The sequence below is a fragment of the Polyodon spathula genome, chromosome 6, assembly GCF_017654505.1.
Source record: "Polyodon spathula isolate WHYD16114869_AA chromosome 6, ASM1765450v1, whole genome shotgun sequence".
NCBI lineage: Eukaryota > Metazoa > Chordata > Actinopteri > Acipenseriformes > Polyodontidae > Polyodon > Polyodon spathula.
Window position 1 is genome coordinate 64,740,673 of NC_054539.1, and position 17,417 is coordinate 64,758,089.

A 17,417-nucleotide genomic window follows, 5' to 3' on the forward strand; every position below is an offset into this window, starting at 1 on the left:
GAGTGCTCAATTATCTGGACAACTGGCTCATTTGTGCCCAGTCTTTAGCACAGGCAGAGGCCCACACTGGCCACATTCTTCTGTTGGGCTTGTCGGTGAATCGTACCAAGAGCCAGCTCACACTTATTCAGATAGCCTCATATCTAGGCATGCAATTGGACTCCAAATCCATGCTGTCCACTCTGTCGGACAACAGTGCAGACAATAGCCTCCTGTTTGAAGCTTTTTCAGCTCAATACAGCACTTACAGTAGTGACGTTCCAGAGACTTCTGGGCTTGATGGGAGCAACTTCCCAGACCCTTCCTTTGGGTCTCCTGCATATGCACCCTCTCCAAGTCTGGTTCAACAGCAGGGTTTTTCAGCCCGTGTTGAACCTGGGCCGCCTAGTGACAGTGTCTCGCCACTGTCTACAGACACGCTGTTGGTGGACACAGCCTGCCCATCTATATCTAGGTGTAACACTGGGCAGTGTCACCAGAAGAGAGGTCATCACCACAGATGCGTCTTGCCTAGGGTATCAAATTTTGACGGTATGGTAACTGTCAAAAAATATTCCACGGTTATTGTCTACCGCGGTGTAATGCCATTTTATTCTCAATTTGGCTTCAGCCAATGTTATGAAAAGGTTTGTATAATTTAAGTAATTGTATTACTGTATTATAGTAGTCTCCTCATAGAGGAACACTTCCCCAGAGAACACTTCAACTAAGGGAACACCTTGGCATTAATAGCGATTTGTTCACAATGGATACAGTACTGTTTTTTAACCCGATAACTCATCATCATCAAACTTCAATTAAAATGGTTTATTCAGTCTTTTTCAAAAACGACTTGTCATTGCAAGAGTGTCTTGAGGCACACTGATTGGTTTATTAGATCTTTCCAGAACCTCTGTTATATCATTGACTTGTTTTGTATTCTGATTTCCACAAGTGCACCTCATTGCTACAAACCTGAATCAGACTCAAGTTGCTTCACCATTCTGTTACATAATGTGCATGTCTTGTATGTTGCTGCTGCATTTTTTAACACATGTAGGGGTGCTGTGTTAATTTAGTTTGACAGTTTATTAACGTTACTTTATTATTATAGTTTATTAACATACACTTGCCTATTGCTTTTCTTTTACTTTCTCAGTTAATTTCATATGATGATGCACGCGTGTTATGACAAGTAATACATATTTATTGTGCCTGGTGGCTAACTATCTCAGTTGCACGGTCTGGGCGAGGTGTAGTTAAAAGATGGCTATCTACGTTCCGGTGTAATTTTGTCAGGTACAGCAGTATAGTAGTATTGTGGCAGTAAAGGTCATGTTGTGTTACTATCTTTACCCTTGTATTAAACTTTCAGTTTTATGTGATTGAAATTCTGTTGCCACAGAAGTTCCGTGATTTTGCCAGACACTTCAATTTCTAACTGTGTCTGACAGCTGCACTTGAATGTGGTTTTCCACCCCAATGTTGAGGAGAACTGTAATTTCTTCTGCGTCACACGAAGCAACAACTTTGTTGGGTTTGTTTCGAACACAGCGATCGCTTTTATAGCCGCCATTGTTCAAAACAGCTTTGTCTCTTTAGCTCACTCCTTTCGGTAACGTACTTCCACACAGCACAGTTTGCCCCAGTCTTAAAGATGCAAACTATACTGTCTGAGTTGTAGCTAAGGTATAGCTAGACATCAGTGGAAACACCCTCCAGCTACACCTTGACAAGACCATCCAGGTCAGCTATACCTGGGGAGAGGCAGTGGAAATGAGGCATACATCAGGTGTCGGTCAGGGTTTTCAAACAATCTCTTTGTAATTGGTTTTCATGCAAATTACACACTTCAGTCCAATAGAATGAATTACAATTTACACAGTACTGATCTAACAGGCAAGGACATGCACTGCTGATATTGCGATTGGGGCAAAAACACTTAAACAAACAGCTTTATGAAAAGGCTGTCAATTAGGCTTTCATATAAATATACAGGATGGCAGCTGCCTCACCTTTCCTGCCTTTAATTCATTCCAGCATTCATTCAGTTGACCGACAGAGGCTGTGAGATACAATGCTGTAATGTGTCTGCTGAAAATATTATGGCGGCACCATAGACTTTATGCAACGTCTCTTAAGCCAAATAACCAGTTATTCAGTGACTGGGCAAGGGTATGTTTTATGCACAACGTTCCAAGAAATTACTTTTAATGTTTTTTTGAGGTTTTTTTTCCATTTAAGCTAGTTAGCATGGCCATATGGTAGGTCGAAGTCCACTTGCATAAAGCCACCAGCTATCAGTAATCATTTGCAATGGAAATGTTTCTTTCTGCAGCTGGTAGCAATCGTCTGCCTCAGCGGTTAATTATGAGGTAACCTCCACCACTATTTCCCTGATAAGGGTCACTGCAAATAGAAGTAAAATAGATTTTTGTTTACAGTATAAATCTTATTCAAACAATAGTTAGCTAGGTAGTAAGGAAGTGCATTTCATTTTTAAGATATGGAATATTTACTGCAAATAAAGTTTAACAAAAGCATTCTTTATCATGTGACAAATGATGGTTGATCAGTTTGCCTTGCACTGTTTGCAACATGTGTCTGTGTTTTGTGTGTAATTTATGCAATAAAAACAAACAGACTTAAGTGAATTTAGCTGCTGCTTTCAAAAAATGCCTTTAAAACTTTCTGATGGCTTAAAATGATTTACGCAAGAGAGGTTAGCAGCAAGGTGATTAAACAAGGTCACACAGCAATTCAGTGGCTAGCTTGATCTGGTCCAATATACTTAATTGCACTTTGTACCAATTATCACATTATAATTTTAAATGGACAATACAGTTTTAAACAGAAACAGAAATGTTGTTAAACTAACACGACAGTACAAAATTGTACCGGTAAATGCTTTTTTCTACTCTGTGGCATTGCACTCAGTTCAGTAGAAGTTGTGCACGTAGGGAAGGGCACTGAGAAGTATTAAGGCCACAATATCGTAGGGAAGGTTTAAGTTATTTATGGTGTGGTCTGTGATATCATAACTGGAAAAAAAACATTTTTAATTCACTTAAGATATTATTTTTACACAATGAAGGGAAAACAGTATGTTAAGAAATGACTTGTTATAAGTGTTCCCCCAATATCTGGTTATTTCACTGTATTCCACGGTTTAAAAATAGGTATTTTATTTTATATTTTACTATTCAACATAATATTTCTAAAAGTTATTACATTCAAAATGTTTTATTTTCTCTAGAGCAGTGGTTCCTAACTGTTTTCAATCTAGGGGCCACCTTGGTGTTTTGAATTTTTCCCACACTTGCCATGCATTTTTTCACAACAGCATTTTGAAATGCATTTGTATGTGTCTATGTATAATTACATGTAGAAAGTAAAATATTTATATAATGTATACATATCCCTGGGCTTGAATCTTCGCTAATCTTGAATCTTGAACCTCCTGACAAATGATGCACTGGTGCTTTGGGTCATCCTTGGATCCATTATATGTAAATACCAATGCTGGTCCCCGCAGCCATTACCTCGTGTAGCAAATCTATCCATTTCTAATGCAACTTATTGCATCACTGAGTTGCCAACTTTGCTCGATGTACATAAAAAAAACACACCGGAATATGATTATAAGGTGGATGGGAAGCAATTTGAAAAGTTAAAAAATGATTGGAGAGTGTACAGGATGTTACTTACCTCTTCTGTTGGGCTGTGATGTGTAGATTGAACAGGATTGGTGGTACACAGTCGATAGGGTTTATTGCATTTTGGTTCAAATATGACAGCATCAAGAACAGACTGTACACCATTTCCAGAAATTGTGTTTGCTTTTGGCACATAGTCTTGTGAGACGTTAAACCTGGCTGAATAAACCTGTATAATAACATGGAGCTGAAATCGATCATTCACACTAAAGTACAGCTTACAAGTCAAGCAACAGATGTGGCCTTTTTGTTTCACATTAAATTCTGTTACTATATGCAGCTCCTCTCCAAAAAAATTTAATATGGAAATAATATGGATATTTCTATCCCTGACAACACTGTAACACATATTTGAATTTTTTGAAAATGAAAAGTAATACAACTGTGGTTTTATTGTTTTTTTTGTTTGTTTGTTTTAATTTAGTCGTTCCAACTGTGTTAGGAATATTGAATGCAGTGCACTACTTTGTGCGGAGCAAAAAGTCTGGGACAGACAGATTATGTTTTTTTGTTTTTTTTTCCAGAACAGTGAAAACAAGTATTAGGATGAGCACTCGTTAGAAAGATGTGCATTTACATGCTTGATGTAGATTGTTTTAAATAATGCTGCCTAAACAATAGTCTTTGCCTTCATAATGTGTAACCGTCAGTGGTGTAGCTAAGAGTGGTTTTAAGGGTTAACCCCCCCCCCCCCCCCCCAAAAAAAAAAAAAAAATAAAATAATTATTCGCTGCCTGCCTGAGCACACGTCAAAAAAGCGCTGTCATTTTTACACCAAACTCCTTTGATTGGACAATGATTGTGCACATTCTGTTATTACAGCCTGGGGGGAACTGGCGAAAATGCAAAACACAATTGATGACTCGTGATTCGTTGCGGTGAGACCAGAGGAAGGGCGGATATGTAAAAAGTCGGATGAATGAATCCTGTTTTTTTTTTTTTTTTTTTACTTTAGAGTGACCAATTATTATTTTCATTTATTTTCTTCCAATTTGTAATGTCAAATTATGTTTTTTCTCTGCACCGCAGCGATTCCCTACACAGCACAGACGTTCTGAGGACATGTCAGTGTCCTCCGATCTCATAGCCTAAAGCCAGAATCACTTTTATGATGAACAATTTTCTTTAAAATTCACGGACAAAGTATCGTATTTCGCAGAATGTGCACAGAACTATTTTAGAAATTAATTGTACAGATTATTATTATTTTTTAAAAAAATCAAATATAGAGATAAATGCACTGACTTCATCAAAACCAACGTCAAAGTTATTCAAGCACTTTACAATAGCTTGTGAAACACTGTTGTAGTTAACAGCCTGTAGGTAAAGCGTATCTGCAGGACAGCTTTCAGTTCTAGTACGTCAGGTGCATGTTCACCATTTAGGAATCATTTGAAATCATTTTTTTTTATTTCTTAATAATATTGTATAAATTGTGGTGTTGGGCTAATTTCATGATTTCCGCGCAGCCCGTGAAATCGTGTTTTACACAGGGCCTTAGATATAGGGTATTAATGCTTGTGACAGAGTAGCCATCTGCCATGTGGGTGCGTGCATTCGCTGCTGATTGACTCGCAGGAGATAGAGACAGATGTTGAAGTTGATACACGCGGCAGACGAATAAAATTTATTTACACACTGAACAGCTCACATGACACAGCAATGACAGTGCACAGAGCACATACAACACACTTGTACAAAAACTTTGGAAGGATCTACAATATCTGAACTAATCTTCTCTGTTCAATAATAAACTAATGTTGCTGAAGAGGTTGATTGTGGCAGTTAAATGGTTAGGGCGGATACGCAACGGGCAGGTACGTTATTTAATTTGTTATTTGAACCCGGTTCACTGTTTACAAATCATTCACGAAAGCGCCTTCTCTGGCCACAACATTGCATTTCATTTTTAATTCACCGACTTTTGTTGATAAAAATTAATCCACGTATGGGAGGTTGCTAGTCCTTTGCTTTTTACCAATTCTGAGGACATCTGATTTTTAGTCACATGCGAATCATGCATTAAACGGATGTTGTAAAACCGAGACTTAGTATAACTTAAGTACTCGACCAGTTTGCAGTGAAAAACAGAAAGATGGACTTGGGGATCTAAGCATCAGGTAAGGTAGGTTATTCTCTTATGTAATGTGTATGTTTCATACCTGCATAGTAGTGGGTAGTAAGTTGGAGTGCAGTTACTTTTTATTTACAGAAACAGTTTTCTAAATTACCCCCCCACCCCCCCCCCCCCCCCCCCCCCCCCAAAAAAAAAAAAAAAGAAACCCCAGTAATTTAGTTAGTGTTTGTTTCACATTAGAAAGCTGTTTCAGTTAATGGCTGCTTTGAAGGCAATGCTTGTTATTGCATCAAAGGGAGCTGTAATGTACTGTATATTAATTTATAAACACACCTGTAATAAAAGAAAACAGATAAAGGGGTAACATGCAGACTAGATGCATATCTTATAATTATATACAGTATAATGTGGTTAAAGCTGTTTGTTGTGTTGCTTTGTAATAAATATTGTAGTTGCACAATATGTGATTGTGTAGAAATGGGTGAATACAAGAACTGCTTAACCCAGTTTGGAGTTTACTCACAGACCACTGGTTGGGTACCACTGCTCTAGAGTTATTATGCCACATATGATCCTAAATATAAATGCTAATTGTAGAATATGTCATGTTCCCACCAACAGTGAATTATCAAACAAAATAAAAGCATAAATAAATGGAAAACTAACAAGACATGTGAAATATGTAGTGAATGGAGCGATCTTTAGCAAACATGTTTATGATCTTTGATGCAGCTGGTGTCTTTTTCATTTAAGAAATCATGCAGCTCTGTGCAATGTGTTCAGTCATTTACCGGAAGCAAACTAAACCAACTGCCAGGTTCCTAAGAGGTAGTGTATCAATAAGGCAAACATTTGCTGTATTTATTTTTAAGTGACAAAACTATGAATATTTATACTATTCTTTTGGAAAGTGGGAATTTACACGGTGAAGTACATATTACACGGCAATGTGTAAATTTCACGGAAATCATGACATTCGTGATAACCGTGACAAAAAAACAGCCTTATCAATAACCTCTGCTTTCTGCAACCATTCAGAACTCCCAGTCAAGACGAACTGTTCACTTCTTTTACCTTGCTAAAAAAAAGTCCACCATGTGCTGAATTGTATCAAGTTTGTTTATTCAATTAATCTAATAATAGTGACTCTTAAAATACTGCCACTGTAGAGGTTCTGAAAATCAGAGATATACAGGTGCATGAGAGTCTCTTTCATGTACTTTTCTTCTTAAAAATATGTAAATGGTTGGGTGTCCTATTTTAATTAGTTAAATTATGTGTATATTTAGGTTATATGAATTTAATACACACCTATAGGCAATGTGTATTTTGATGTCCGAATATAATTTCCTTCAGTGGCACAGAAAAAATGAGGGAAATTAAGTTATGGTTGAAGGAAATGAAGTTTTAAAGCCTTAATGTTTTTAATAATGTACAGCCTGACATACAGGCCATTACAGTTAAACTGGGGCTTGTCGCATACATGCATGATTAAATTCAGCATTCAACAGGAGAACCATCTGGGGAAAGACCAGGAAGGTAAAATTCAGAGCCCTACATCGGTGGACTGTAAAATATACTTAGATTTAGTATCAAAAGATTAAAGAGTTTTAAATCATGACTTCCAAAGAACATCTGCCTTTGGTGGGGATGACACTTATGTATCGTTCATGCATTTGTTCAGAATCTTTTAGATTCTGTTGCACCCTTATGAAAAACAATCTTTAGAATGTACTGTAGTATTTACTACAGTTTGTACTACATGTATGTATGGTATTTTTGCGAAATATAGAATTCTGTACTACCTACCTTAGTACAGTACTGTTGTACTATAGTAACTATAGTGTATATATATATATATATATATATATATATATATATATATAGAGAGAGAGAGAGAGAGAGAGAGAGAGAGAGAGAGAGAGAGAGAGAGAGAGAGAGAGAGAGTAGTGTTTCTGATATAGATAGACTTTAAAATTAAATACAGAACAAAACTTTTTTTAATAACAAGACAAATTTATCACGTTTGTTTCATAAATTAACAAGGTAACACAAAAACATTAAAATGACAGTATAGCACAAATACATATATTTAATCAATAAACAAACTAACAGTAATATTAATTATATTGCAATTCATGATTGATAATTTATCTTGGGTTCCTCTCACAGTTTACAGTTGTTTCTCTAACAGTTTTCTTACAATTATTTCATTTCTGTCTTACCAAAATTTCAGAATATTGTTGATGTATTGTAGCTGAAAGTGAAATAAGATATAACATTTTATCATTATTTAATACAATGGGGAAAAATAATTGAGCAATACGTTTGTGTCTTTATTCATTAGTTCGTTAATTAATATTAAGAAATCAGTGAAAATGTATGGATATGATGATGCGTGTATTTGTTTTTAAAGCACTTTAATGTCATTATGAAAATAAATAATTTGCAAAATACAACTGACAAGTGGAAAGGCAGGCAATGGTCTGTAAGTGAATACGCTGTGTGAATGGCGTCTAATTGTATAAGATGTGACATCTCGTGCTGTCTGAGCTAGAAGAATGGCAGGCTTGTAAACTCAGAAATGAAATGTTTATTTTAACCACAAGCATCTACAGAAAAGTATAATTCTTGATTTGTATTACTTTTTTCTTTATTATTTCATCCAAAGACCAAAAAATGAATCAACATAAGTATATAGTTACATTTATAAAATGGCTTGGATAAATTAAGTACTGTGATTGGCTGAGCAAGCTCACATGACCGTGCGGTAATAATTGTCTTACTGCACGGCTATGACATCATAGACCAACTTAATTACCTGATCTATTAATATTACTACACCTTAATGGTAACAATTATCTAAACAGTGTTTCTGTAGGTAAAAAAAAAATCAGCATACAACTGAAATAGCATTTAAATCACTCAAATATCTTTTTTTTTTGTCATTAAGAATTACAGAAAAATTGGCAAATATGCTGTGGTATATTTTAGTCAGAGAACAGAAGAAAACTGAGAGGCAACAGTAGCAGTAACACTATTCAAAAGCCATCTGAGAAATCACCACGCATGTCTCACTCAGCATGTAATATATATGGTATATGCAGCAGTGGCATCTACTTATTAAACTTAATATCACCTTATAAAACTGACTTAAACTTAAAATTAAACTAGACACAACAGATACATTTCACCACTACCCTCCGATTTTTCTGAAACATATTTAAAACAAAATTAAAATCTCTCCTGCTTTCTCCTGACTCAACCGTTGGGCTTTTTAAACAAGGTCAGGATCGGAATAGAATTCTATTGTGCTCACCGAGGATGGGAAGGACTGCGCAAACTGACCCGGAAGTTGTTTGTTTAGTCCAGAATATCATCCATCTACTGCTGGTTTACAATCTAGGGAAATTATACCGGTTACCAGCCATTGGTGTGAAAACAGCCTCCGAAATTATTGGTCATCTTCTCTCGACGACCGCAAAGCCTGAGTAGGATCATTTCCTACAAATTAAAAAAAAAATAATAATAATAAAAAAAAACACTCTGAAGCCCCTCCCTCGAGTGCCAATGCAAGTGCAGTGTTCCTTGAATCCTCCCTCAGATGTGGGAAATCAGTCTGCTTTCAATTCCCTGCCATTTCATCTCGAAAATGCTACCATGAATGGCAATGTTCAATGGAATGTTTATGGTAAATAAAATTTTAAAAAAGTACAAAATATATGTTACAATCAAACAGTCTTCAGGGACTATTTTTTTTCAGTGGAAGGAAACATAATATATTTCTTATTTTTTTCCTTAAAAAAGCTATTTTGTGTAATTAAAAAAGTGTAGCCATTTTATAAGCAAAATAACCCACAATGGTGTGTGGTAAGACAATTCTTACCGCACTTCCTGGGTGGTTGAAGGCACTTTTGGTAATGACGGTTTACACAGTTCATTACTTCCATTAAAATTTGATGACTTGTTCCCTGTAACACATGCATGCCAACAGTCCCTATGTGGTGGTCGGGACAGCCCCGATTTCCTGGCAAATGTCCCGCGTACCGATGCATAGGAAGAAAGGGCCGATATTTAGACATAGAAATACATTCATTTATTCTGCACAGTAGAGTTAGTGAAAACCACACGCTGTGTGCTTCGTGCGGCTGACACATTTGCTGATCACTAACTTACTGGTATAGAAATGTAAGAACGCTTCATTGTGTCTGGTTTTACTGTCATGTTGGTCGTGTGGTGTTGAATTGAGGGGAAACGTCTACTATTATATGATAGTGTTTTTTGCGTATGACTCCTCCCATGTGTATGATGCATATAACCCTCCCCCCCAGGGAGGAACGTCCCGCTAAACAGTTTCCAAATGTTAGCACAGTGCGTCACGATGTACTTCATAGTGTGGAGTCTGTGCAGGAGTTCATTTGTACCTTTCTGCAACGTGCATTACACTTCAGATGTCAAGGACATGGCATAAATGACTTAAAATGGGTAGTTTTAGAACAGCTGAAATTAGATAATGTTAAGTATGAAAGAATAAAATGTAATAAATGGATAAATAAGCTCAACACTATTATGCCAGGGTGACTAAATATAAAATAATTAATTAAGAGCAAAAATAAATAGACACATTTAAAATGAATAAATAAAAAAGTAAATGAATGAGTAAATGTATAAATACAGTCTATTCTAAGTTGTGTGAGCTAATGCACTGGGAAGGACAAATCATGGCTGATCCTGAGAGCCAGCACCACATGAAAATACAGATGCTGTAGGTTAAATTAAATTCGAATTAATAGATCTGTAAAGATGGTGTCACAACCTGTAGAATATTAGATTTGAATTTAAACAAATAGTTATAATGCTATAGAAAACCTATAAGTAGACCTCCACTGTTAGGATTCAAACACATGCTCCCTTGATAAAGATACAAAGCATGCTGAAATGCGAGGAAGCTAGTTTTTCTGTGGTAGTAGTTACAGTAAATAAATAAAAAATAAAAAAGTAGTTTAATGTCCATACTTCATGTTTTTTTTTTCTTTAAATGAAAGTAAAACCATATAACACATTTCAGAATATTTTTTTCTTTTATGATCGTATTATATCAATATCAATTTTTATTGCAATGTTTTATTTTATCCCTACACAAAACTACCTTTAATTAGGGCACGGAATTGTTGGATGGGGTGTAATGTCAACACATCCTAGTCCCACCACTTCTGTATTAATTCATAGAGCCCTTTTTTTTTTTACCTTCTATTTTATGAAATTACACAAGTTCAGAACTGGTCTTTTAAGTCATAATGGCTGAGAATCATGAATTATGCTTTATTTTATATTCATAAGGTTTGTTCTCTATTTCTTGCTCCTCATTAGCAAGAGGTTCTGACCTAGCCTCAGATGTTGTCATGGACATCACTTTGGTTGTTGTTGGCGTGCCTGTGTCTCAGTCCCCAGCTGAGTAGCACGGTTCAGAAGTCCTGCCAGTGTTCTGACAACATCAAGAATTACTAAAATAAAAATTGTGAAATTATACTACGTGTAATGTAATTACAAAGCTTCCCTTGTCTTGAGTCACATAATTACTTTTGATATCTTGCTTCATTGTTAAAATCTGATATCCTATTAAACATGGCTTAATTGTACAAAATGGGACTGATCAAATGTCCTACACCTTTTAAAACTCAGACTGCTTCCCATAAACACTTGTTTTCCTGTAGAAGGTTTGCATTTCCTCCTTTTAGTTTGTCCATCAGTTCTTCATTCTCTTTTAATACAGGCCCTTCTTATGTTCCTAAAGACATTAAAATAACAGATAGAACTTCCCACCTTATGTCAAACACTTTGTTTGCATAATATACCCAACATACAGTAACATATACTATTACAAACCTTTTGCGCCTTCAGTCTTTTCAGAATTTCGGTTGAGTTTTTCTGTTCAATATTTTTATTATTATTATTTTATTAATTATTTTTCTCCCAATTTTAAATGCCCAATTGTATTTAGGCCCAGCCCACCGCCAGCACACCTTTGCTGACTCAGGAGCGGCGAAGATGAACACACACTGTCCTCTGAAGCGTGTGCTGTCAGCCGACCACTTCTTTTCACTCTGCAGGCCTGCCATTCAGCCAGCCCAGAAGCACAGTGTAAGAGGACAACGCAGCAATGAGCAGCTTACTGGCAAGCCCGGGTGGCACTTGACCAATTGTGCGGCACCCTGGGCTTGCCATGGTTGGCAGTGAAATAGCTTGAACTTGAACCATAGTTTGACTATAGGACACATCCTACAATCCATGCAGAACGCCTTTACCAGATGCACCTCTTGTTTTGCTTTTACTTATTCAGTTAATTTCATATGTTGATGCACGTGTGTGTCATGACAAGCAATACGTATTTATTGATTCATATTGTGTCTGGTGGCTAACTGTCTTAGGCTATCAGATCATTTTGCTTGCTTACTGAGGGGTGTTCTCTTAGCCGGACAATACTGTACTCTGTAAATACTGTAGTACATACTATAGTACATCTCAAGATACTATAGTAGGTACTAGAATGTTCTATAGAATTCTATAGAATACTAAAGTAAGTACTATAGTATTCTATAGATATTTTTTTATGTGGGCATCCGCATATAAAATTGATGTGCTGCATTGAATTGGTAACTGGTGCTAGTTCAGGACCCACTGTTTGAATCTAGCCTGGCTCTATAATGATTTTTACATTTTATTTGTTATTCAAATGAGCCCAATACATTTACATTCTTTTTTTTTTTTTTTTTTTTTTTTTCCTGACGGTGTTATGCTAATGTATCCCTTGCTGGACAAATACATTAATCATTTTAAACTGCTTTCAATAGGCTGTTATACACAAGAGTAATTGAATCTATTTAACATGGGGTTTATGTCAGTTGTTGACAGTTGTTGTCCCAGGGCCCGAAGGTGATATTAACTTGTTCAGTTTGTCTGGTGCTTTCAACAGCAGCAACAAATGTCTTTCTAGAACAAAATCAGCAAAGTGTAACAATGCCACTGAATTTCAAAGTAAGGGTTACTAAATTAATGCATTAGCTTTTATTTCAAAGTATGACCAACTCAGAACCCATAGTTGCAGCTGATTGCTGATGGTACCCTAGATAGCAATCACAGTCTGATATGCTGCTCTTCATTGTTACAGCAATCAGCCGTGATATCAGTCATTTCATCTCAATGACAGCCAGCAGCAAGCCAGCACACCCCTAATTACCTAGAAAGAGAGCTGGATAAAGCGTTCTGTGGAAGCACTGTATTGTGCTGGCACGACCGTATTTTTAGTGGTTTTATTTTAGCCAAGAATGCTCTGAATCTCACAAATCTGAATGAAAACACTGCTTTTTCTTTTGGTCTAAGTCTGGCACTCAAGCATGTCTAGTTAATGTTAATGCCCTAGCGAGCTGAAGAGCTAAGTGGTGGTGTATGCTGAGATTGTGAATAGTTTCATTGTGCCATTAAATCCTACTGCTTTATTGTATCTGATCCCTGGTTGATAGAGTAACAATGTGGCAGCAGTAATGATACCTGTTCTGTAGTGTGACAAGAGAAGGTAACAAAATAACCTCCTGTTATCTGATTAAAAAAAAGATCAGTGTTTGTAATAAAGTACAAGATACAATCGCTGAACAAGAAGAATTGGAGATGAATAGAGAGACTGTGTCCTCTTGCTGTTTGATTGCTGGTTTATTACAGGGCATTGGTCTGCATTGGTGGAAAAAACACAGGGCTGGTAAGCATGCTAGTAAATGCATACAAGACTAGAGTCTGTATGGGTTTGTTCTCTGAAGTGTTTTTAATATATCTCTGACACTCTTTTGGTAAACTTACGTTTTTAAAGGGAAACTGTTTATTTTTTTTTACTATTAATGCACTGTTTCTGTTGGTGTTTTTTTTTTTTAATGCAAATAAGTACTTCATTCAACTCAATAAGATGTTTCTGACAACACTTGAACAATTACATAATCATTCAGGGGATGCACTGTATTAGGCTATGCAGTGAAATTAGCTTGAGTATCATCTTTATGTTCCAGGGTATTCCCATTCATTCTGAGTGTTTACATATTAAGTACAAACATTGTTTTCTAAAAGGCACAGAATCATTCTGCCGGCAAGCCAAAATGTTATCTACATATTAAAAGCATTATTCAGATTCAGTACAATTTAAACATGTATACAGTATATTTTACCATATTTCAGAATGGAAAAATGCACACAATAAACTTATCAAACAAGAAAAAAAAATATTTAGAGGTTTGTAAGTAGCCAAATGGCTGGGCAGAATCTGTCATCACATAGGCTAGTCTAATTTGCATTTTGGCCGTTGAAAACATATACTATAACAAGCTAAACAAATAAGCTCTATCTGTTTAAATGTCGACAGAGTGAAGACATAGAGAATGAGAACATTTTCTACAAGGCAAAACCCTGATACATTTTATAATGGAGGGTGTGCATTCTAGTCATGACATCTTTATTGGTTCATTGCCCTGCTCCATGTATATGGTATGCTTAGTTGTACATTGTGGGAAACATTAAACAAAATCCAGTCCTCTCCTCTTTTTGAAATTGTTTCTTTTGTCTGTGGTGTTTAATTATTGTATCATAATATACTGCTACAGGACCAGGCCCGGCTAGGCTTTAATTTTTGGGCTGTTTGACTGTAACTCAAGCACTACTCATTTCAGCAGAGCAATCCATTCCTGTAGTCTGCTTTTTCATGAATACAAAGCATTATTTTATTTTTTTTGACATCTTATTGACAACCTCAGACTCTTTAGGACTTCCAAGTACTCAGCTGACCATCAGTTGCAAGTTCTGATCACTCTTTGCAGTTAAAAAATAAGAACAGCTTTCACCTTTCAAACTGGGGAGCATTCACTTGAAACTGGTGAGCTTCAATGTGGAAATACTGCAGACGTTGTACCCTTCTTAGTCAAACAAAAAAAAAGTAATCACAAGCTGTTGATAAAAACATACAACTCAATTCTTCTCCTTATAAAAGGTGGTACAATAGTAAAACATGCAGTAATGCATTGTGAGCATAGTGAAGCATAGGCAAGAAGAGGAAATGGCAGATAGGTACTGAACGATCGAACCTTGGGAAAATGCATGTAAATGCATTGTACACCTTTCGGTAAAATAATGATAAACTTCTAAATCACTGCACAATTAGCTTTGTCTTTCTCTTAAATACAAGGGACCATATTTTCAAAGCTGATAAAATTCCACATTCATCTTATAAATTTAATTATATAGCCTACTTTGTTGTTTTGTTCTAGTTTTGTAATATTAACAGTTAATTGAAGACTAGCTGCTTTGAAAATATGTCCCAGGTTTAGAATCTGAGCTATTATTAAAACAAATGACTTCCATCTAGGCCTTATTTTAGAGTACATGAATTCAGTTTAAGGAAATGGTGGGTGGCTTCAGGAGCCATGCTTTAACAAGGACACAGAGCGTAAGACTCACGTTTACTGCACAGCAGTGTCTGTTTATATTGCTGGGTAGGGTTTATGTCCATAACGTATGTGCTCAATTGTGTGGGAAAGAATATCCATGTTAACTCCACTCCCCAGGGTGATAAAACACAGAGAAGGTCTACTAGGCACTGCTGACATCACACTGGACTGTCTTTTTTAAAAAAATGTTTTCACTAGGTTGTACAAATTGCAGGCCCATGCTTCCTACCTAGAGTTTGAATGGAAACAGGATGTGCAACTTGTTTCTCTTTTGTGGTGGAAGACAGTGTAAATTTAAATACACAGGAAGTGCAGCAAGGTCATATTAGTGTGACAAGAGAGACCGAGAGACAGAGTGAAAGAGGGGAGAGAGAGGCAGAGAAAAAAGAGAGAGAGAGACCAGGCAGGTCGCGTGCAAATCACGTGCAGGCTTATCCAAACTATTAAACCAGCGGAGAACGGTTCTGGAAACTGTCCCTATCATGGTAGGTTAAGCGTGAAGCTTTTTTTTTTAAATCTGATTTACTTCTTTTGAAGAAACAGTACAGTAGTTTTCCACTATGCCCTCCAGTAGGCCCTTTTATGAATCCTAATACATTCAAGATGCCAGCTGTGAGTTAAGTTTTTTGCCGACAAGCGGTCTAATTTGGGCATTTTGTGAGCATAATGTATTTTCTAGCAGTTTGAATGTTATGTTAGGACTTCAGTCTGATTATATGCACATACACAAAATAAGTACAGTATAAAAGTTTTCATAGGGTATGATGCTGCAATCGTGGTAAAAAAAACAACTTTAAGTTTGCTCAAAAATCTGATTTTGGCAGTAACACACAGAAGTAAAATTTCTTGGTAAATTTGGTTGTAGCTTATGTGAAAGGAGCTGGAAGCAGAGAGTTAAAAGTAAAAGTGTAGCCATGACAAATGATCTAGTATTGAACAAAATTAGGAATAACCTGAAGAAAATAAAGTTGCCTCCCTGCTCAGCTGTGCAATACTGCACCAACTTAAAATGTGTAGCTCTGTCTTTGTTGTGTTAAAGGTTGTTTGTGATTTGACCACTGTGCCAACTTTGTTGCTCTAAGCTAGTGGTTTTCTGCAAGTTTTACCAAGGGTGGGCTTCAGCAGGCTGTGCGTAAGGACCAAGCTTACTTTATAAGCAATGGAGCGCACAGCAGTGTCTGTTTTTATTACTGAGTAGAGTATATGTCCAAGACCCCCCTGTTTCATTACTGTAGGCCTTCATTCTGAGCTGTACTATTCAACTAGTGTGGCGTATAAATGGGATTAGTACTAATTAAATTACAGTAACTTCTATGAATGTATGACAGAAAATGTGTGCATGTCTGTGGCTTTAAACAAGGTGAGGTTCTGTATAATGGATTTAAAAAAAAAAAAAACTTTGTCAGCTGTTAATAACAGTGCTTAGAGTAGCTGGCAGGGTAGCTCCTATAAGATTGTGCTTCGGAGCTGAACTAATTGCAAGGTCACTGAGTTTGTCAAACCAAGAAAATCCATACAATATAGAAAACCCTTTGTTGACACAGTGCAAAGCTTTGGCTGTGGCTGAGGATATTGAAACTGTCACCTGTTCATAAGGAAGTTATTTGGATACAGCTTCAAATTACGGTCCCACCAGGCAGGATATTCGCAGTGGGTAATTGGTGGTTTTTATAATGCAGGAGAACTATCGAGTGAAAAGGGCAATAAAAATATAAAACCAGAGATCAAGAGAACCTGCAGGCTGTGGCAATGGGGATCTTTTACTGCCTGAATCAAGTCTGTCCGAATCTGTGAGCTTTCCAGCTAAAGACTTAAAGGCTAACAGTGTGTGCCCCCCATCTACCACCCTCCCTCCTTTCCTCCGTCTCTCCCCTCCCTCTCTCTCCCCTCCCTCCTTCTTTCTCTCCCTCCCTCTGGGTGTTGGTGGAAAAGCTCTTGTTCTGTTCATTTACAAATGCCTGGGAGCTAGGAAAGTAAGAGAATTAGAGAATTAGTGAACGCAGCTCCTGGTTTATTTTAGACACAGTCACACTCTTAGATCATATTAGAAACAGCAGATGGGCTTATGTCTGAAATGTGCCTGTTCTCCTACTTATTTTTTTCTCTATTAACTTGACAGCATCTGAAATAATGAGAGGTCGTAATTAGCCTTCATTAAGTACA

General features: G+C 36.6%; 1 protein-coding gene across 5 annotated transcripts in view; it reads left to right on the forward strand.

Annotated features, from left to right (window-relative positions):
- Nucleotides 1–17,417, forward strand: part of LOC121317469 (DNA (cytosine-5)-methyltransferase 3A) — a 225,264-nt gene that overhangs the window by 62,032 nt on the left and 145,815 nt on the right. Inside the window, exon 1 of one of the 5 annotated variants that reach the window (XM_041253433.1) lies at nt 15,608–15,739. The exons of the other annotated variants lie outside the window; for them this stretch is intronic. Within the exon in view, the coding sequence (XP_041109367.1) occupies nt 15,737–15,739 (3 nt within the window). The 5' untranslated portion in view covers nt 15,608–15,736. Of the gene's footprint in view, nt 1–15,607; nt 15,740–17,417 lie in introns of those variants that run through there. 5 annotated transcript variants of the gene reach the window in all.